General features: G+C 42.9%; 1 protein-coding gene across 1 annotated transcript in view; it reads right to left on the bottom strand.

Moving 5' to 3' along the window:
- The window catches only part of DNAH9 (dynein axonemal heavy chain 9), a 303,311-nt gene that overhangs the window by 123,676 nt on the left and 156,500 nt on the right, over window positions 1-23,135 (bottom strand). The window contains exons 39-42 of the mRNA XM_068529609.1: window positions 11,977-12,142; window positions 10,183-10,285; window positions 9,381-9,620; window positions 3,447-3,608 (exon numbers count right to left, since the gene is read on the bottom strand). Coding sequence (XP_068385710.1) covers window positions 3,447-3,608; window positions 9,381-9,620; window positions 10,183-10,285; window positions 11,977-12,142 — 671 coding nt within the window. The remainder of the gene's footprint in view (window positions 1-3,446; window positions 3,609-9,380; window positions 9,621-10,182; window positions 10,286-11,976; window positions 12,143-23,135) is intronic.

The raw sequence follows: 23,135 nt of genomic DNA, 5'->3' as shown, positions 1-23,135 counted from the left end.
CACCTGGGAAGGGGGAAATCAGCATGCCGTTCAACAGCAGAGGCACTACCCAGGGCATACATCACTGTAGGGTTAGCCTTGTGAGCCCAGGGGGACAAGATGCATCAAACCTAATGGAGGGAGGGAAAGTGAGGGTGACAGTAACATCTACAAGAAGCCAGGACTGCTGCTTGGTTATAAGAAGAAACAAGTAGAAAGAGTTAAATATCAAAGAGTTATTATATTTTGAAGGTGGTTTCAGGGCCATAGAAAACCTTTAAACTACGCTGGCTTTGCTAGATAGTAACAACAAATGTCCAGACATTTGGATAAGATTTAATGTGATGCAGGAGAGCCATTCTTGCTGGTTGAGGAAAACATGTGGGAAAGGGATATGGGAATACATCTACCCAGTTTGAAAATGGGCTAGTATACTGGGAAGCAGTCCTGATGGCAGTCAATTTACACTAACGATCTGGCAGAAGAACAACGAAAGTGCAGTTCTGAAAAGCCTGGTCTACAAAGACTCTCTGATGAACAAAACAAGGCTCTGATTTTATGATCACAGCCAGATGTGTAGAAGGAAGAGAGAAAACCAACCCACCCAGTGAATCAAAGATTTCTTAATAGTGATGTTGTATCACATAATGGCCACAAATAAGAGAACTTTAAGCTTTTAACGGTGGAAACAGGACTGTATCAATTCCGTGTTGGAAATTTGGCAACTTTTCTCTTTTTTATTGAAGTATAGTTGATTTACAATGTTGTGTTAATTACTGCTGTACAGCAAAGTCATTCAGTTATATATATACATATATATATATATATACACACACACACACACACACACACACACATATATATATATACACACACATTCTTTTTTTAAAATAATCTTTTCCCTTATGGTTTATCATAGAATAGTGACTATAGCTCTCTGTGCTGTACAGTAGGACCTTGTTGTTTATCCATTCTATATATAATAGTTTGCATCCACTAATCCCAAACTCCCAATCCACCCCTCCCACAACCCTCTCCTTGGCAAACTCAAGTCTGTTCTCTACGCCCATGATTCTGTTTCTGTTTCATAGATAGGTTCATTTGTGTCATATTTTAGATTCCACATATAAGTGATATCATATGGTATTTGTTTTTCTCTTTCTGACTGACTTCACTTAGTATGATAATCTCTAGTTCCATCCACGTTGCTTCAAGTGGCATTATTTCATTCTTTTTTATGGCTGAGTATCGGCAACTTTTCTTTAATACCAATACAAAGATTTGGTGTAGCCAGGGTGCTTCAGGTTGGCATTTTAAATGTTGTTGGGGAAGGATGATGGCAGTATTAATTATATCTAGGTCTATGATCAAAAGGATGTGTTCTTAGTAGACAGACCCACGTAGGAACTTCTATTTCAAAGACTGAATGTTGTTATGCTAAAGTGCTAGCTCAGACCAACTTAAGAAGACAGTCAGGGCTCATGTGCAGAGCTAACAATGAACACACAAATTGGCAAATTCTACGATGCTCACAGAGAGGCAGCTATGATGTGAGAGTGCTGAACATCAGGCCATTTAAAAAGGATGGGACGAGTGGAGGAATTTAGGGTGTTTGGACTAGTAAAGAGAAGACCGAGATAAGTTACTTAAAATGCTGCCCAAACATTCAAAAGGCTGTCATATCGGTTGGAATAAACTGTACATATCTTCAGAGGTGGACCCAGAATCTTATCAGGAAAAAATATGGAGCTAAACCTAACAAGGTGAGCATAGGGACAGCGTGGTATATTTAAATACAAGATTTGATTATTCTAAGTTCAAGAGAGGACAGATAAGCAGTATGTGTGGAAAATCTGGTGCTCTGTTCAACAGAAAGCTCACTGTTAGTTGTGGGGTAATTTTGACGCTAAGAAATGTCATAAGATCTTAGGCTGTGTTAACGTATCTGTGCTTCCCTGGGCATATTCTATTAATCATTCATTCTTCAAATTATTAGTAGGTTTTATGTAGGGAAAAGAGTTTTAGGGTCCAATATGTTTGGGAAATGATGCATGAATCAGGCTTATTCAAGATTTTCAGGGCTTTAATGTGCTGAATGTACTGTATACTTCCAAGAGAGGGCTATAATATGAAGTACTTTCTCCTATATATTGCACAATGGAATACTACTCAGCCATGAAAAAGAATGAAGTACTGCCACTTGCACCAACATGGATGGAACTAGAGATTATCATACTAAGTGAAGTAAGTCAGAGAAAGACAAATACCATATGGTATCACTTATATGTGGAATCTAAAATATGATACAAATGAACTTACTTAACAAAACAGAAACAGACTCACAGACATAGGGAACAGACTTGTGGTTGCCAAGGGGGAGGGTGGTGGGGAGGGATGGATTGAGAGTTTGGGATTAGCAGATGCAAACTATTATATATAGGATGGATAAACAGTAAGGTCCTACTGTATAGCACAGGGAACTATGTTCAATATCCTGTGATAAACCATAGTAGAAAAGAATATAAAAAACTGAATCACTTTGCTGTACTGCAAAAATTAACACAACATTGTAAATCAACTATACTTCAATTAAAAAAATTAAAAACAATAAAATGTTATGGGGATAAAAAAAATATGAAGTACTTTCTCAACTTGTTTCATCATGGATACCTTCTTTCCAAGGAGTATATTGTGGTACAACTGTTTAGCAAGACACATTTTGGCAAACACAGTAACAAAAATTATAGTATATAAGAAGAGGGGAATGATGATCTTGATTTTGGTCAGACCCCACTTGGGTTGTGTGATGAAAGTCAGACACCATGATTTCAGAGGGGAGAACTGATGGAAGAGTAATAAAGATGATGTCAAATTGCTTTGGGTTTGGAAATAAGTCTTGTCAGAAATGGCTAACAGAACAGAGGCTCTTTGGCCTGGAAAAGCGAAGACCCGGGAAGGACAAGATAAATGGTCTTAAAATATTTGAAGGTTTGTCATGCAGACCTAGGATTAGTAGACAGGGAAGTGAATTTCAGATAATTATTTAAATAAATCTCCAGTCTTTAAAGTTGTTCCAAAGGTTCCAAATTTCAAAATCGTTCTAAATTTCCAGCCATTAGATATTCCAAAGTGGCTGCCTTTGGAAAGAGAGTATAGTGTATTTCCAAGAATGCTGGTGCATTATCTGGGATGACCAATCTGAGAAATGGTACTGAGAGGCATTAATATAGGACGAGGATTGGATCAGATGGTCTGCACAGACCTCACAACACCGAGATTCTATGATTAATTTGTGTCTCTTCTTGCTCCAGCATATTTCACTTAGGCAAAATAATGACAGATTTTATTTCCTTATCTAATCCTGATCTTCTTCAATTTATGGGTTAGATTTTTATCATTTGGGTGATCACTTGCATAATTATCATTATTTTTCAAATGTAAATATAAATTCACAGGGCAATACTCACATCAAAAATTTTCTTGATCACTTCTGCTTGGATCTTATCAAAAAGATCAAGATCCTTCTCTTCCACCATCTTATCCCGATAAACCCGATTTGATTCATGCAGATAGAGCTTTACTAGGTCCTGTGTGGATTTTACACATTCCACAGAGGAGAAGAGAATGCCCTTTAAGGAGAATAAACAGCAACAAAAAATAACATGAATAGCAATTTAAAACTACAACACTTACAACTGATAGAAGCCAGTATGTGACAGGTACTGAACTAGATGTTTTGCCAGAAAAACCTCATTTAACCATCCATGATGCTACAAAGTGATTTTTACAATAGTCATTTTGTATAATGTGAAGGTTGGGATTCAGAAAGACAGAAAGCATGCCCAATGTCATAAGGTAAGTGGCCTTAGTTCAAAACCACACAGTTTAGAAACCAGGTCTGTCTGACCTGAGAGCCCGGAATTTCAACCACTACTTTCCAAATCACCACAGTGAGAGGCGAGGCTGCTTCTCTGCTGTATTTCCATTCTACAAGCACCACTTTGAAAACTAATCTGGGTGATGATTGCTTATGTAAAATCAGAACGATGACATAGGGCTGGAATGAATATAGCTAACCTTCGCAGGCCAGTAATCCATTTATTCATCTCTAGTAAGTTCTCCTTCTTATATACCTCAGGGATCGTTCCAAATATTTACTCTTCAAATTTCTGTCACCTCTCTGTTACTATTAGCCAGTGTCCTATCCCTCTTTTTCAAGGAAGAATGGAGACCACTGAGATTAGAGCCTCTTGACAACTTCAAATCCTATAACTTCAAGCTTATCGACACCTTGTTTGCCCTCATTGCTTTCTTTCTTGTCTTACAAGAAAAGGGGTCCTTTAATTGTTCCTCATTACGGACAGAATAATGCTCAGATTCATCCGCATGGCATAAAGATCTGGACATAATAAGGCTACCAATCTGCTTCCTCATCACACTTGCCATCACTTCCCATAAAATCTAGATTTCAGTTTCACAACTGCAAATTATTTTCTAACCCTGAATACTTTTGTGCCCCCATGCCTTCCGCTTTACTTCCTCGGCTCGCCTTTCAAGATCTAGCTCCACTGCTCTCTCGTTGCTGAAGCATTCCAGGGCATCTCCTCTCCTGTCCAACAACATCCCTCTGATGTGCCCCACATAACCCTTTATATATAAATCTCTATTAATATAGAAGAACTGTAAGTTTCTAAAATTATTTTTCTTTGTACAGGTTTGCTTCTTCCAGGTCATGTTGAGCGCCTCTAAATTTTGGAAATAAAGCAATATACTTCCAAATACCCCATGGGTTAAAGAAGGAATCATAGGGAAAATTAAGAAATATTATGAAACGAATGAAAAAAAATATAACACATAAAAGCCTGCATGATGCAGTGAATGGTACAATTAGAGATAAATTTATAGCCTTAAGATAAACATTTCAGAAGAGGTGAAAGGCTGACAATTAATGATGTAAGTAGCCATGTCAAGAAGTTAGAAAAACAAGAATAAACTTACCCCAATCCCAGAGTAAGTAGGAAGAAAGAGATTATAAAGAAAAGAGCAAATTTTAATAATATAAAAAACATATCAAATAGAGATAACCAATAAAGTCAAACACATAATATTGGTATACTTTTCTCTTCTTTTTCCATTTCTTTTGAAAAGACTAGCACAACTGATAACTCCCTGGTAGGGCTGACAGAAGATAGAAAGAGAAAAACAGAAAAGACACACATAGCCAGAATAAAAAGGAGAACATATATCAGATAAAACAGATACTTAAAAGATAACAACAGGATACTATAAATAATTTTGTGCCAATAAATTAGAAATTGATGACACTGACATCTTACCACAACTGATACATAAAGAAATAGAAAATGTGAATTGTCTAATATGTATTAAAGAAATTGAATTTATAATTTAGTCTTTCACAAAGAAAACTCCAGATGGTTTCATCATTAAATTCTTCTGACATTTGAGAAAGGCACAATACAGTGTTTTAAAAAATCTTCCAGAGAGTAGAAAAAGAGGAAACGTTTCCCAATGCATTTTTTATGAGGACTTCATAACCTTAGAATACTAGAAGAAAGAGAAATTATAGGAAAATCTTATTAATATAGGTGTAAATGTTATATAGAAAAAAACAGTGAATGAAATCCAGAAAATAAAATAAGTTCACCATGTAACAACTAAGTTGGGTTGATTACAGGAATGCAAGGTTGATTTAACATTCAAAAATAATCAATGTAATTTATCCCATTTCCAGAAAAAATGGAGAAAAAAATGGATATAATTATTTCAGCAGATATAGAAAAATCATTTAAGTTTCAACAAATACTCATGATAAAAAAAAAACTCTTGGTAAACTATAAACAGAAAGAAATTTTCTTAAACTGGTGAAGAGCATCCACAAAAATCTATAGTAAGCATCACACTTAATGGCCAACTATTAAAAGCTTTCCCCTAAAATTAGGAACGCTGCAAAATGCCACTCTCACCTCTTCTCTTCCTTGTAGTGGCAGCTGTAGCCAGCACAGTAAGAAAAAGTAATTAGAAGATTTAAGGGTTGGAAAGAAAGAAATTGTTACTATGATTCATTTTTACCAATGACATGATTGTATATATAAGTACAAATGTAATATTGAACAAAGACACAAAAGGATATTTACCATATGATTCCATTTATATAAAGTCCTCAAATAGGCCAAAATAACTTATGGTGTTAGAAGTCCAGACAGTAATTAGCTCTGGAAGGAGGAGAAAAGAGTGAATGGAAGAAAGAAAAAGGAGGAGTTCCATGGATGCTGGGAATGTTGTACTTCTTGACCTGAGTTGTGGTTACATAGCTGTGATGACTTTGTGACAATTAACCAAACTCTATGCTTATGGCCTGTGTGCTTTTCTACTTGGATGCTATACTTTAATAAAAGTTTACTTTAGAAAAAGAAAGAAATCTCATTAGGTCCCTTTGGGCCCACCCACACATACATCTCGGCCCGTCTCCTTCCCGGGTCTCCTAGGTACCAGCCCTGTGCGAGGTGCAGACGGCGGGAAGAAGCCCTGCCGGGAGTGCTGACTCCGGGACTGGGTTTTACGGCGAGGGGTGCCATCAGCTGATGTGTATAAGCCCCGTTACAGCCGAACACTCAGGCTGACTGACAATTAAGGGCCGAGTCGACGAGAGCATGTCAAGAGCAACTTTGCACCGTCTTAGACAGCTCTGTGTAGCACTGAGATGGGAACGGTTAATGATTTCTGCTACTCAGGGCACTATCAAATCCTGTCCTGATGCCCGAATTCTGGACAGAGTGCGCGAAGTGCAGAGGAGGTCTGAATGATGGAGCCTTGGATCAAGCTGGATGGAGGAAAACAGCGTGTTCTCCAAGCAGCACTTGTCTCCCCGGGGACAGCACCCTCCCTTCCGCTCTTCCGCTCTCCTGTCAGGCCTTCTTCAGACAAGCAGGCCGGAGGGGGCGGTAGGGGGACGCTGTAGCCAAGCTGTGGCCTTGAAACTCGGCTCTGGAGGAGGAGGGTGAGGGGGGGCGGCGCTGGAGGGAGGCAGGGGCTCCAGTAGGGATGCACTTTCCCCCATCTGGGGCAGGGGGCTGACAGCTGGCAGGCTGCAGGGAGGCCAGGCTGGGACACAGAGCCCGGGGGGTGCCACTCAGGCTGCCTGAGTCCGGAAAAGGAACAGACTTAGCCTCCCATGCCAATATCTCCCCTCCCTGGTTCCTCCTTGACTTTGCACAGTTGCCACTAAGACAGGCTGGACCAGAGCCCTGCTTCCTGAGGAGGTGTTTGCCGCCCCGAATTCCCGGCACAGTAGAGCTGACCCCCCTAGTTTTGGGATATGAGGCTTCTGTTTACCAGTTATGCTGAACGTACTCAAGCTACTTGATTTGTCTGTAGCACGGTTTTGTCATTTCTAAATTGGAAATGATCAGTATGTTACCTGATATGGTTGTTGTGAGGATTAAATTATTAGCTAATAGGTGCAGAGGGTGTAGGACTGGCTCAATAAATGCCAGCTTTATGACAGACTGAAGGCGGACTTTTTACAAGGATCCCCTCTGTTCTCAAATTCCCTCCCCCATCTCGCTGCTCGCGACCTCTCCACGTCACTGTCTGCTTCCACCCACTTGTTATTCCACTAACACGGTGCGTACTTTTCTACCTCCACGGCCATTCATGCCGTCATCTACCAGCTGGCAACCTCTCCGAGCCTCTGTTAAATTGGGATAATCATGTGTATCCCAAAGGGTTGTCGTGAGTATGAATCTCAGGTCACACAGGTGACAAGGCGCTGTCCAGGCAGGAGCTGGGCTGGCGCTTCGTGTGAGGGAGACCAAATGCCTCTTTCCCCTTTAGTTCTGCCACTATGGGCAGCGTGAATTTGATCAAATGGCTCAACTCCTTTTTGCTCATCTGGAAGATGCACACGGGGACGCCCCCACCTCATCCTGTCGCAGTGAGATTTCAGAGACGGCTTGTGTGATTAAAAAAAAGAAAAAAAAGTCTTTCTCAATTAATACTCAGTAAATGGGAGATAAGGATGGGAATGCACAAACTTTGCCACCATCCAGGTCCGAGGGCCACGGAGCTGTAGGTTTTACAGGCTTGGAGCTGAGTCTTTCTTGCTCCTCTTATGCTGTTCTCCTTGTAGAAAGAACGGGTGAGAAGGACAGAATGGCGTGGTGGAAAGGGGTTCTGGCCAGGAACCTGAAAGACCTAGGTTCTATTCTGGTTCCTTCCCTGGCTGGCTGTGTAAGCTCTGCGGGTGTGTTTCCTCATTTGTAGCTGAGTTAACATTTGGGAGGCACGTGACCCAGCAGCGCTGTCCTGAGCCAGCTCACAGGAGCTCTCAGAGACTCACCCTGGCTGTGGGGCTGTGGTCCACCCTCCAGGTAAGCTTTTTGGGAGCACCACTCTTGGATCTTTGAACTAATATTTAGTGGGTTTCTGCTTCTTTTGACTGTGGAACCTGCAGGCTCTATGGCCTCAGAGTCTGAACCTTTGATAGTCTGAGGTTCCCCAGAGTCTTACCTGCACAGGTAGTGTAATTAACCCCAAACACATGTGCTCCCCACGGAGGGTCATGCCTCACTCCCTGATCATGCTGCTATTTCCCTGCAGATGTGGCCTCTGCTTGGGATAAAAGGCACTCTCCCTCAATAATGGCTCAGAACTCTCCTGGAGAGGGGTCTCTCTGAAAAGCAGTTTCTGCAGATTCTCATCCAGGATGGGAAGGTTGTGGAGCCATCACAAGAGGGTGCGGTACCCGGCCAAGGGGAAGAGGGGGCCGTGTTTGCTGCATTGCCCTCTGGAGGTCCTGATAGTGAAGGGGCAAGCAACTGGAAGCACCAGGCAGACACAGGCCACCGCTATTCAGACGAGCAGCTGGAAGGATCTGAAATGGCTTTGACCTGGAAAATAACCTGGAATTTTTAGGACTGATGCATCCCAGTGGCTGGTGGATGGTGTCTTCGGAATAGTATGACATGGCTTCTTTAGGAAGCAGAGCTATCCTGCGTGGTTTAGGGGATGTTATTTTTCATCCCAAGAATGATGGGTGTACCGCCAGGGCCTGCAAAGTAGTTTTTTCGCTTTCTTCTGTGTCACTTTCTTTTCTAGGCATGTTGGAACCATTAGATGACATTACCTCCAAAATGCTGAGCCTTCTCCAGCCCGAAGGAACCAACTCAGAAATAAATACACTCTGCTTACCAAGAAGTAAGTTAATGGGCAAAGAGAATTCTATTATGTTGAATAGACCCTCACGGACCCCACAGCACTCTGTTTATTTGTACATTCGTCACTCCGTATGAACTGTGCCTTTGCCTGAGAGTTTGGCAAAGAATGGAGGGGATGGGATCATGGCTAAGCCTCCTAGTGTGTCTTGGAGCCGATGGACTCACCTGGAAAATGTTGGCCAAGTCCCTGAGGTTGAAGATGTAATGGAATCTGATTGCCGTGGGGAGGAACGTGGTGGCGATCTTCTGGTGGAAGGTAAGGGCCAGACGGGTCAGCTGGGGGACGCATTTCTGCAGTGGTGCCGGGAAGTTCCCAAGCTTCAGGTGCTGAGTCAGGATGGTGCAGTAGATGGAGGACAGGGTGTCTGCTCCCGGGAAGGAGACGGCGAACACGCTGAAGTGACGCTGGACAGGGGAGCAGAGGCACGTGGAGGAGGCCACGAGTTAGACATCGTGGTCACAGGACAGAAATCACCTCTTCAGGATTTGGATAAGACGGTGAAGAATTCTTAGAAGGGCTTTGAATTCTACATTCTGGCCACATTTCTCACATTAAACCCAAACTTAGGTTGAACCTAAAATGATTAACGGGTTTTGGACCTCTGGTCAAAGACGTCAGCATGGTGTAGCAGGAAGGGAATGGAACTTGGACTCTGGGAATCTGAGTCCAAATCTGAATGTGATCCTGAGAATGCACATGACCTTGGGAGGGTCATTCACCTATCTGAAGTTCTCTCAACCTGAAGACCAAGTTGAATTAGATGAACCCTGATTCCTTCTGGCTCAAAAAGCTTCAGAACTCTGGGTCTAGGGGTTTTTCTGTCTCCCTGGAAATGCGAGTCAGCATCCTGTATGCTTTACCACTTGAAGAGGCTGGACAGGGGAGGGGCCAATTATCACACATAGTCCAGTGACATCAGCCTGGAAGGTGGTGTTTAGGACCCCAGGGTCACAGTTCCTCCTGTACCTGAAGCCGTGGGTTGATGGTGAAGCTGCCCGCGGTGGGGTTCATACAGGAAATGTACTGGACATTCATGACTTCCTTTAGGGACAGTTTGTTTCGATCATACCTGGAATAGTCAGAAACCATGGACGAGAGTTGAGCGAGGGCAGAGGCAGGTAAGTGTGCTGTCAAGGTGAGCTGGGATGTGCCCGATCATTCATGTGTTTGGGGGTAAAAAACAGTCTAGATACATTGGTAGAAACTGAGAAGAGACAAGAGCTTAGGACAAATTCCTAAGGGATACAACATCCATGGAAGTAGCGCAGGAAGAAGAGACCACAAAGATGGTCAAAGAGGTAGGAGGAAATCAAGGGTGTGTAGTATCCGGAAAGCAAAGGAAGCCAGTATTTCCAACAGGACAGAGCAGTCAACCACATCAAGTGCTGCAGAGAAGATAAGAAAGATGGTGACCCAACGGGGTCTGTTGGATTTCACAATAAAGATACAGTTAGTTGAGCAGGAACAGTTCAGTAAAGTGGAGGAAATAGAAACCTAATCATAGTGGACAGAGGAGTGAGTGGGAGATGAGGAGGTGGAGACAGAGGAGAGAATCTGGTTATGCAGAGAGAAACAGAGCAGTAATTAGCAAATGATTTTTTAACACAATAGGATAAATTTGTGCAAATTTAGACACTGACATGAAGGAGCCCATCAGGAGACAGGGGAACTAGTAGGTGAAGTGAGATTTCAAGAGATGGAGAGAGTAGACTCAAGATGCTGGTGGGTGGTTGAGCCTCCGGGAAAATGTAATAAGGGGAGGGAGAAAAAGATGCACAGGGATGGAAGTAAGTTGTATAGGTGTGGAAGCTAGAAATGGAGATGGCAGGAGTGACCATCAGCTGAGGTCGGGTGGGAAGTTTGAGGAGAGAGGAGAAGGCATGAAGTAGACATTTCGGAGAGTGGAAATGTAAACACATGAAGGCAATATAGTAGAATTTCCAGGAAGTTTCTACTTCCCATTGAAGGTTTGTGACCATGAATCTAAAGTAAAACTATTCAATAAGCAGCCTGATTTTTTCCAGGAGACTTCAGCTGCTTGAATACTGGTGTGGAGATTGTGGACGGTGGTCCATGCCATGCGTCCAACAAAGACCTCAGGAATGAATGAAAGGCAACTCGGGTGACTGTCGTTGTAACTGTAATTCCTCTCTGAATTCCCTCTTGGCCCTCCCTGCTCTTTCTCAGCAGTAGATTCAGTGTGAGGTAGGAAGGTGAGCCAGAGTTATCTCAAATCACTGACTTGCTTTTTTCTTTCTGGCAAGTTTAGACCTTTTGCCATTAAAAACTATTCTGTTGCAGGAGATAACATCAGAGCCTGTGAGATGCTCTGAAAAGACAAAGGCTATTAAGACCCGAAAACACACGTGCACTATACAGAATGTTAGCTGTTCTCAGCGAAGGCCCTGCTCACTGCGATAGGACCACAGGGGGAGGGGGGAGTGGGGGAGGGGGACTGGTTAATTCTGCTTTGGGAGCTTGGAGAAGGCAGTTTTAGAGATGAACATTGAGGAAAAAAGTAGACACTTTTCCTTAAATGAGAGCTCGGTACCTTCTCTGACCAATCTCTTCCGGTGGGTCTCAGTTCCCTGTTGGAAGGAAGAGCACTCAGGAAACAGAATCCCATGAGGGCCTCGGTTTGCTGTGGCGATTCTCATCTGGCGCTAGAGCTGAGCTGAGGTCTGCAGCTCCAGCAACAGGACAGCGATCGGCCTTGGACCTGCTCCCCACCCGGTCGAGTCCCTTTATGTGCGCTCTTACCAGTGGCCGTAATCCAGGTGCTGCCTGATGATGGCGTGGGGCTGTGCAGTCCCGTAGGCGTCCACCTCAGGCATGTTCATGTCATCTATGAAATAGATAAGCTTCTTGTTGCCCGCGGGGCCGTAATTTCTGCCCGCTTTCTTCTCCAGAGGCTTCTCCAGGACAGCTGAGGAGAGAGCCAATGAGTGAGGGAAGGAGGTTCCAAGCTCAGATGCCAGTTCTAAGACAGTCCAATGTCAAGGACAAGCCATGGTGTAGCGTGCAAACAACAAGAGCTGCTCCCAGCAGCCGGCAGTTCTACAGGACCAGAGGGAAGGCGGCCGATGACCAGGCAGGAGTGGTGACAGCAGTGTCCAGGCTTCGAACATCTGACTGCGCACTGTGTTAGGGTTTTTTTTTTTTTTTTTTTTTGGCCGCACGTGCAGCCTGTGGGATCTTAGTTCCCTGACCAAGGATGGAACCCGTGCCCCCTATGTTGGAAGCATGGAGTCTTAACCACTGGACTGCCAGGGAAGTCCCTCTGTTAGGTTTTTACAGACATTTATGGTCTCACTGAATCCTTACAACACTGCTACAAGATTAGTACCATCACCCCTTTTATAGGTGACAGAACTGAGACTCAGAAGAATGAATTAACTCTTCTAAGGTAGAGCCAGGATACAGATCCAAACCAGTTAAGCTTCAAAGCCCATGTCCCTTCTACCACACTTGCGGTCCACTTTCTTTCTTTGTAGACTGGAAACAGAAGTCCCAAGGCCTAGTACTCTACCCCCAAGGAAATCTGCAGACAACCAGATCCTGGGTAGACCTGCCCTCTCCACCTAAGACAGCAGGGGAGCAGCCCGTCCCGGGGCTGGGAGGAGGCTCCTTCCACCCCTGGGCTACAAGAGAGGAAACACCGGATATTCTGTCAACAGTATTCTCAGAGAGTTCACCTGCTGGGGTTCCCTGAGGGAGAGCAGAAACAAGAGCCCCAGAGAATTTCCCAGAAGCTTCCAGTATCATGAACAGCGCCCCTCTGCCTTCAGGTATCAGATCATCTTCAGTGCCTTTCTGGAAACCAAGTACAGACTCTCTCCTGGAGCTGCTTCTTCAATTACCCAGCCAGAGGGAAGCAATCAAAGAGTACGGTTTTCCAGCCTGACAGGACTTGTTTAGAGCAAATTTAAGTAATAGGCTGGAGATACATGTATTTTTTTCAATAAAGCAATTAAATATTTATGTATTGCAAGAACCAATACTATTACCGCTGGAGGCTCTAAGAACCATCTGATTCCTTTTCTTGAAAAACAAGTTTGTAAACAAGGAGGAGGTGTCAACAGACATATGAAGGTGACAGATAGAAAGACAAGTTCCTTCAAGAAGCTTGAATATTCCAATTTTCTGGTCCTGAGTTAAATTAAGTGTTCCAAATATGAATTAAATTTAAATTTAATTAGCATGCAATTAACATACACTATCAACCAATTAATCACCCAACACCTTCTTCCCCCCCTTAAGATATAACAACTATATATGAGATCTGTCAAAATGAAATATAATTAATGGGCTGTCAAGGACATGCCTTTGAGAACAGTCCTTCTAATAGGAAATTCTCTCCTTAGGAAGACTTGCTTCTCCTCCTCCCAAAGCAATGATATTCAAATCAACTCCTGGAATTAAGCAGACCCTGTAATTTGGGTTGATTAAGCTTTTTATGCTTCTCAAGGATTGTTGAGGAGAAAAGCACATCAGCTAACAAGAAGTGGGCTTGGAATGCACGGGATTATCTCAAACGGATGATGTCAAGTACTCCAGAGAAAGAGAGGTCTCCCTAGGAAAGGCACACGCATGCTGGATCCCTTCCTGGCCGAGCTCTGCCCCAAGTCCCATCTAGAATGGAATGGTAGTGAGTTCTTTTGCTTCCAGGTAGAACTGGAGGAGCAAAAGTGGGTTTACATTTCAGCAAAAATGTTGATGTTGAAGGCACTAAACGAATGAGACATATCAAGAAATGTGACCCTCCCACCAACTTTCCGGGTTCTGCATTGTTGCACACAAGGCCGTACCCAGCCCGGGAGCTCACCTGTGCAGTCTTACTGCATTTCTCCGTTGGGAACGGCTGGGCGGTCAGCCTGTGGCCACGTGGAGGAGCAGCAGCTGCCCCGCGTTTTGATTCACACCATCCCTCCTGCACCGTTTCACCACCATTGTGCACTGAAGAGCTGCTTCACTTTCAAAGTGGGTTCCTGTTTGTTACCCATTTCACTGTCTCCACTGCTACCATCCTTGTCCGGGGCTCTCACCTGGTGACTGTGACATCCTCCCAAATGGTCTTGGCTGCTTTTGCCCTAGATCCTTACGCTATATTCTCAAGACAGCAGACAGGGGTATTCTTGTAAGATGTAAATCAGACCGTGCCAGTCCCCTGGTTAAAACCCTCGGGTGGTGTCCCATCTCACTTGGAGCAAAAGCCAGTCTGGTTACTTGGGAAACCACGCATCTCGGTTTTTATCTGCCACTGCTCCTCTCTTCACTCCCTCTGCTCCAGCCATCCTGCTTCTGACTCACTAGTCACTCACGGCCTCGGGTCCTTTGCTCTGGCTGCTTCCTCTGTCTGCAATCCTCTTCTCCCAAATGCCAGAAGTTTGCTCCCTCACTGCCATTACACGTTTACGTACTCAAATGCCATCTTCTCAGCAAGCCCTTTCCTGACACTCAAGCCCAAATTAAAACCCCACCTCCTATTCCCTGCCCCTGCTTCATTTTTCTCCGTGACACTTATTACCACTTAATATCCTCTATATCTTTCTTGTTCATCTTGTTTATTTATCTCCCTTCCTCCACATTATAAACTCCACAAGGCCAGGAATCTTTCTCTGTTTTTCTCACTGTCATAACCCCAGCACCTAGAATACTATTTAGCACAAAGGAGGGTATTCTAAAAATTATTAAAGAATGAATGAATGAATGACTTTTATTATGATAACAAACTCCATGAATAGGCAAAGAAAGACTTATCCTCCCCTCTTTGTAACTAAGGAAACAGAGGCTAAGGCAGGCTAAATGCTGCGCTGGAATTAGAACCCAGGGCTGTTGATACTCATTTCAGTGCTTCTTTCATATCACTGGGGAAGAGAGGGCTTGTGAACCCTGATGTCCCAACCCTTGTCCAGGGCTTCCTTGACCACTGCAGTCCCACGATTCCTCCAGTCTCTGAGCACCAGAGCCGCGCATTCACTCACGCACAGAGCATCACCAGGGACCTGGCTTTGTAAAGAGGACTTGATGTAAGGAGGACCTTTGTAAGGAGGACCATATCACTGACCCCTCAGAGCAGCCCTAGCATGCACTGTCATCACATTTAAAAACTTCTTTCAACAAATGAGAAAACTGAGCTTTAGGGAAATAAAATGACTTTATCCAAGGTCATACAGCTACTGAGGGCAAAGCCAGGATTCTAACCCAGGTCTGTCTGACTATGGCATCTTATGTAACCACCACAGCAAAGTACTTCTTAAACTTTACTATGACCTGGCTTCCGCCCTTCAGAAATCCCAGGTTTAGTTAACTCATTGCCTGACCATGTTTTTGACAGAGATCATTAATAATTAACTGTGTCTGACTTTGCACTGACATGATTTGTGTATCTGTGTTTGAACTATTTTCCTTTCATATTATCCAATTTTTCACATTAAGATGTTTCAGTTATATTGTAAGGGCTTTTCATTTATTCTTTCAAAAAATAACATACTTTGCATGATTATAAAATAATACATATTCATTATATAAAAATTGAAAAGCATAGAAAATCATAAAGATGAAAATGAAAATTGCCCATAATTCTATTACCTAGCAGTAAGCGTTACTTTCAATATTTTGGTGTATTTCACTCTAGTCTATTTGCTCTGTTAGATTTTTTCCTTTACAAAATTGGAATTATACTGTATTTTCTGCCTGTATATGTTGTTTTCATTTCTCATATTGTAAACCTCTTTATATGATAATACTTAATCTCCCAAAACATGATTTTTAATTGCTGCATTGTGTTCTATAATTTGGAGGTGCCAAAGTTTATGGAATGGTTTCCCTATAGTATGAAACATGTTGTTTTCAATTTCCTTATACTTTGAAACCCCCTCCCCCCATTCCAAGTAGAGTGTCTTGCCCACTAGATGGTCTTTGATGGTTTAATTTTGTGTCATCTCCTTTTTGGAAGATATTCAGGCAAGTGGCGAGAGCTGTCTATCTGTGATAACGTAATGCTCCTTTGAGGTCGAGAGTTTGATCAGATCTTTTTTAAGGTCCTGTCCAACCTTAAACGTTTAATGAATAGGTGACGGAGATTTGTTTTACACAAGGACTCAGACACCTGAGCTCCTATCTAATTAGCGTAATTACGCACTCAAATATTTGTTGAACTAATACTTCAAATCGCAGTTGGATGGCAGGAGAATTCAGGACTGTGAGGAGCCTCATTTTGGCTCACTCGCTTCACACTGCAAATATAAGCCCAGTGATGCTGTGACCCAGTTCTTCACCCCTCCTTTTCCCTTTCTAAACTGTCTTACGGGTCATTGCAAATTCTTTTAGTTTTAAAAATTCCTTATCTTTTCAAAATGAATGAGAAAAGGCTTAAGTTATTTCAACAGACATAAAATAGACCAATTAAAATAAAGGCTAAAAAGGGATCCCAAAACAATATAGAAGAAACTTATTTGTACCAGTAATCAGGGATGACATAGTTACTGTAACCAAATAAAAATGGTCACATTGTCCTTTATAAACTGCCTCCTTGAAAGCTCAGAACTAGATCTGTGTTTAATTACAGTAACCATGTCACCCCAGATCACTGGTATAAACCCATCTCTACTTTTGTATGAAAAAACTTTTCAGGCACTCAATTCTAAAAGGCATATATCGTGGAAACTTACAAAAGGTGTATCATGCTGCAAAATGGGCATGGAGATATTAAAAAACCCTGAAAATTATCTTTTATTGTCCTAACTTTCAATCAACACCAAAGGGTGGATCATTAAATGGTAACTCAGCAAAGGGAAAGAAAGCAGTGCAACTGCATCTGTGGCATTTAGAGCAGCTGGAGGAACGGAGATCTGCCTCTCTCAGCCAAGATGTCAGTGTTATTAATCTGTGATTTGTGCAGCTGCTGGTGAATGATCAAGTGAAGTCTGAGAGTTTCAATGACCACGTGAAGGCCCTATTTTATTTACTGTCAAAGGCAGAGACGTCCATGTGCCCCAGATATCAGATGAACGGAAGCAAAGTTGGCATTCTATTATGGAAATTTAGATGCATGACTTACTGTCTTATCAAAGTGGATGGACACTGTAGCTCAATGAAATAAGACAGCCTGGCTATTAACTCACTGTGTGACTTTGAGGGAAGTCCCTTAACACCTCTAAAGCCTCATTTTCTCATCTTGTAAAAATAAAGATCATCAGATCCGTGATGGACACCATTTCCTACTTCCTTCTCCTTAGTCACTCTCCAGCTGGGGCGGCCATGTGACACAGTTCTGAACAGTAACACACACACATAAGTCAGTGGGGTTCCTGGAGAGCTATCATTTCCTGACATGGGCACTAACTCTTCCCTTTATCTTTTTTTTTTCCATTTGGAATGCAGATGTGATGGCCGGAGCAGCAGCCACTCTGCTACCCTGAAGGACCATCTAAGAGACTAATAGTTACTATAGCCTCAATATCATTGAACCATTGATTTAGCATTAGCAACTGCCTACCTCAAGACTTCTTGTTGCATGAAAAAAGAATCGCTGTTTATGTCACTATCATCAGATTTTCTGCTGCTTGCAGTCAAAAGCATTACTGATAATACAGTGGTTTGGCAGAGTATAAACTTCAAATAAAGCAAGTGCTATCCGCACTGGTGAGCAATGTGAATGCCTTGAAACACAACCTGCATTTGCATTTAAAGGAATTTTGAATCTGAGTTTAGAAAAGTACTCAGTGGAGACCCCAGAGCTGGATGCAATAAGAGAGGAGAGATGCAGGGAATATCAAGCAGCTGCCTTCTCTATAAAACAACATCTGATTTTGAGAAAAATGGCATTCAATGGACTAGCAGGATGAGTGAGCTGCAGAACACCCCCCTGGAGACCTCAGTGAACTGACATGCTGCGGTGAAGTTACTGCCCATGTGAAAGCTGGAACATTTTTTCCAAAAACATTATTTTTGTTTTAGCATAGTTTATGTTAAAAGCCTTTTTCAAGCAAAAGGGGTTTGCTTGTGTTCCTTTTGTTTGGCAGTTGGGGCTTAGAGATTATTGTATAATATTTATAGATTTTTAAATTTGAGAAGGATTTTAACATTGTTAGAATAACAGCTTCCATTTACTGAGCACTTATTGTATGCTAGGAATCATTTTGAGTGTTTTACATATTTTATCTTGCTATTCAGGAATGAAAAGAATGAACTATTGTACCCTCAACAACATGGATAAATCTCAAAATCATGCTGAGTGAAAGGACCCAGACAAAAAAGAGGGCCTATTGTATGATGATTCCATTGTATAAAATTCTAGAAAATGCAAATTAACCTATTGTGACAGAAACAGACCAGTGGTTGCCTTAGGCACAGGACAGGGTGGGGGGGTTGGGAGGGAGGGCCGGATTACCAAGGGAGGTGAGGGACTCACGGAGGTGATGGATGTATTCATTATTTCGATTGTAGTGATGGTTTCATGATGGGTAAATATTTCAAAATGTATCAGATTGTACTTTAATGTGTGCCATGTATTATATGTCAATTATAACTCAAAAAATGTTTTTTAAAAGGGAAAATGTTAAAAAATTATGCTGCCTTTTAGTAGGAAAATGGATAAATGAGCTGTGATTTATTCACACAAGGGAATTCTATGCAGCAGTGAAAAACCAATGAAAAAGTTCTGCATGCATTAAAACAGACAATGATGAAAAAAGCAAGTTACCAAAGAAGTTACAGTATGATACATATTTAAAACTTAAATACACACAACAACATGGTGTATTTTATGGGTACATATATGTATCAAAAGCGTAAATTTGGAGTAATGCACATCAACTCTAGTGGTCCTAGTCCGGTTAATGAGGGGCAAGACAGAGGAAGGGATGGGGGTGGTATGTTGGCTGTACTTAAAATGCTAAGATCCATAGCAAAATGACAAAATGTTAACATCTGTGAAATCTTGGTTGTGGGTACATGGGCATCTGTTACACTATTTTCTGTACTTTTCTGCATGCTTGAAATATTTCATAATTTTAAAAAGTTTAAGTCATTCTCCATCCCACTCTTAGCATCCAGTTCCCCTTGCCAGGGGCAACTGTTGTTTCTTGTGTGTCCTCCTGGAGACATTCTTAGTACATACAAGCATAGATGTATGAGTGTGTGTGTGTGTATATATATATGCAAATTTTTATATATCTCTTTTTAAACAAGATATACTTCGGAGCATACTATATACACTGTTCTGTATCTTGCTTTTCTCACTCAATAAAGAGTTTGGAAATGGTTCCAACTCAATTCATACAGACTTTCCTCATTCTTTGTAACGATGCTTAGCATTCCATCATATGGATAATTAGGCTATTTCCCATCTTTTACATGACAGACACATTATAAACACACATTTTACACATCTGTCTGGGTGTACTATCTGGCCTTTAAAGCAGACTACACCACATCACATTGAATCTTCTCTTAATTCCAAGGGTCTTAAGTACAAACAGCAATGAAAATGTTGGGCTTCAAAAGAGTGATGGGCTCCTGATGTGGGTGGGACAGTTTGCCACTTTTCTGATGCCAGAGCAGCTACCCTTTGGGTTCCTGCACCTCCTTTTTTATGTTTTCTATTTCCTGTTGGATACCAGGCTCTTTGCTCCCACTTTTCTAATTGTTGGTAGCACCCTTTTCCCTGCCGTTTTGTCGCTTCTAAAATGTTTTCAGCTAAGACGCCAAATAAGAACACTTGTTTGGACCGTGACTAAGGTAATGGGTGGGAGGCTCCAAGTAAGGGAATCCAGTGTTTTTCAGAGTCAAGCGTATGATACTCATCTCCTTTTCCTTGGCTATGAATTTTCACTCTCTGCTTAAAGCATTTTTTTACATTATAAAATCATTATAACAGGACTCTAGAAAACAATTTCTCTAGACTACTCAAACAGTACCACTAATAATAAGAGTAATATTATCAAATATTTATTTCAGTTTCCAAAGTGTTTCTTATCAGGGAGGTAGTATAGCCTAATGGTTAAGAGCACAGGATCTGAAGTCGGACTGTCTGGGTTCAAACCCTGGTACCCCACACTTGCTGTGTAGCCTCGAGTAGCTTATTTAACTTCTCTGTGCCTTGGTTTTCTCATCTATAACATGGGGGTTATACAAATACTTTCCAAGGTTGTACAAGATTAAATGATTTAAAAACGTATAAAAGGCTAATCTCAGGTTAGTTCCTGACACATCCCTGGTGAATGTTTGATAATATCAGTTATTATTATTACCATTATCAGTGTAGTTATAGTAGTAGTAAGAGTGGGCAGACCTGATAATCTGATCAGTCACTGGACTCAAGGTTTGCAAGTAAGTGTAGAGGTATATATGTTCAGTAGCAAAACAGTGTTAGGATGTGAACCAGCCAGGCATGTGAAGTCTGCTTATGACCACTGCTGGGTGTGAACGTGACGGTGCCAGGCCATGGTGGAAGGTTATGACATTGTGTGGCTTGATGGTGGCTGAGGTGTCATGGAGTCAAGATGAAGTTAGTGGTTTGCTGGAGTTGCCTCTTGAGAGCTGACGGTTAAAACAGGGAACTTAGTAAGCTGGTGGCTCAACACAGCCATTATTTAAAAACATAAATTAGATAAACTTACAACTAAGTAAATTATATTAAAAACAAAGGTAATGAATATTCAAAACTCATCATGTGCAAATTATTTGACTACATTTTACCATTATCTGTGCTCTTGAGGTTACGTCCACCTACTGAACCTGCAGAGCGGAAATAGGATGCACGGTGCTCTGCTGTGCTTCTCTTCCCAACTCCATGTTCACGGACATGGTGGGGGTCACCTGAAATTGGTCATGGTGGGAGTATTTACACGTCAGAAACTGGTAAACACACAGACCAGGGCTTGATTGTGTAGACTTAAGAAAACAATTAAATTTAAAAGTATATCATGTCTATAACTGCTCACATTGTGAAGAGCAGAAAAAAATCGGAGTGTTCTCTCTCAAACAGAAGATGCTCACTTCATGGACAAACTAGTGACGTTCTGATACAAGTCTCCATCACTTCAGTTTGTCTTGTTATCCAGGCGGGAATGACAGTGACTTGTTAGATTGGGACCGAAGGTGTGAAACTTTTACCAGCCCAGCAGGGGATGAAGCCCAGAGGCTGATTTGACAAAGAGGTGAAGTCTCCCTGTCACTGAGTGGGGGATGGGGGACGACCTTAACTTCCATCCGCAAGCTTCAGGCGCTAACCTGCTGTGAGAGGTAGAGACAGTGCAGCCCCCACTAGCAAGAGGAGCTGGCTGGATCCCAACCCTGGAAGAGCTGGCAAAGTGGTGCAGAAAGAAGGTGGGGAGTGAGCTGTTGTCTCACGTGGGAACTGGGGAAAGCACAGTGCTGGCAGCACCACGAGGTTGACTCTCTGTGGTTCACACTGGGCAGGGGCACAGAAGGACCAGAGCAGGTTCACTCTCATGTATAAGCTTGGCTTATAACTTTCCAATCTGCAAACAGCCCATAGGCCGAGCTCCTCGTTTTTAGTGGACTGTGCATTCTAGGGGTGGGGATGCACGTGGTCTCATGTGGGAAAGCCCGGGCGGAGGGACAGAGAGTGGGGCAAGGCTGTTACACTGTGAGGGGTGAGAGCAGGGCTCCTCCCCAGCCCTGTCACGCCCCTCCTTTTGTTGGGAGGTTGGCTTGGGCACTTCTTCAAAAGGAGGCTGTTTCTAGGGTTAATGTGAGGAGTGTTTCTATATAAAAGGAGAACTGACAGTAGGTGAAGGTCAAGGAGAAAGTGGGTGGCGAGGGGGAAACATCTTATGCAGTGAGCCCTGGACCCTGAAGCCACACCCTGAGGACCCATGTCCCCTCGGGAGCCCAAAGTGTAAACTCCCAGTGAAATGCACGCTCCATGTGGTCAGCAGACTGGATGTGCCACACCAGCCTTGCCACTTGATGGTGACCTTGGGCAACCACATACTTTTTCCTGAGCCTCGGTTTCCCCATCTATGAGGTATGAGGGGTGAATAAAATGATCTCTAGAGGCACATCTGCTGCCAGAAGTCTACAAGCCCATGGAAATCTTCCAATGGGTTTTCTGTTTTCTTTGTCATCAAGGTGCTGACCTGTACTGTGTTGAAATCCCGCCCTGGGGGAATTTAGCAGGCCAGGGAGGCACTTTGGGAGAAAGGATGGAAAAGGGGACCTTGCTAAGGGTGCTGGAAAGTGGGACACAGAGGGGAGGGGAGAGGAGAGAAGGGGAGTGGGAGGGGAATGAACAGTGCTGCCCCTGGGAGTCACGCCTGGGAGGTGCCTGACTTCTGCTCCAGCTCCAGCTCCGCTAGGAGGAGTGGACACTCAGACACCCCACCCCCCCTCCACGCCCCCCGGGCCCCTTATGTAAGCAGCTCCTTGCAGGAAACCGCTCTCAGCAGCAAGCCCCTTTCCTGTCACTTGAGCAAATCGATATTGCAAAACTAACTTTTAAACCAGGCGCCCCCATGCTCTACTCACCTCTGACCCAAGAACCGCTTTCAAATCTTGTAATCATACAATGCCTTGCCTAACCCGTCAGCTCTTCCCTTAGATCAAAGAAGTAGAAATGGAGAATAAGTAATTAACAGATGACCAGATCTCTCCCCTGGCTTCCCCTTCAGTCATCTCGCAAATAAACCGTGTGACCAAACTGTGTGAACAGATAACGTCTAGAGGACGATCACAAGGCGTCGACAAGCCTGCAGGCAGTGGCGGACGGCGAGGACTCTGACCCCCATCTCAGTGATTAACTGAGCTTACTCCTCTCTGTCTCTTTAAAAAGTTTCATGGCTGAGCAGAATCTTGGGAGATGGTTTTTGGAGGACGCTGAGGCCACCATCTCCTCAGATTGCCAGCATTCTGATTAAAGGCACCTTTTTCTTCTATTGATACCATTTGCA

Source organism: Eschrichtius robustus, chromosome 20, assembly GCF_028021215.1.
Source record: "Eschrichtius robustus isolate mEscRob2 chromosome 20, mEscRob2.pri, whole genome shotgun sequence".
Lineage (NCBI taxonomy): Eukaryota > Metazoa > Chordata > Mammalia > Artiodactyla > Eschrichtiidae > Eschrichtius > Eschrichtius robustus.
The sequence above is the reverse complement of the archived record's forward strand: the minus strand, read 5'-3'. Positions and strand labels throughout refer to the sequence as shown.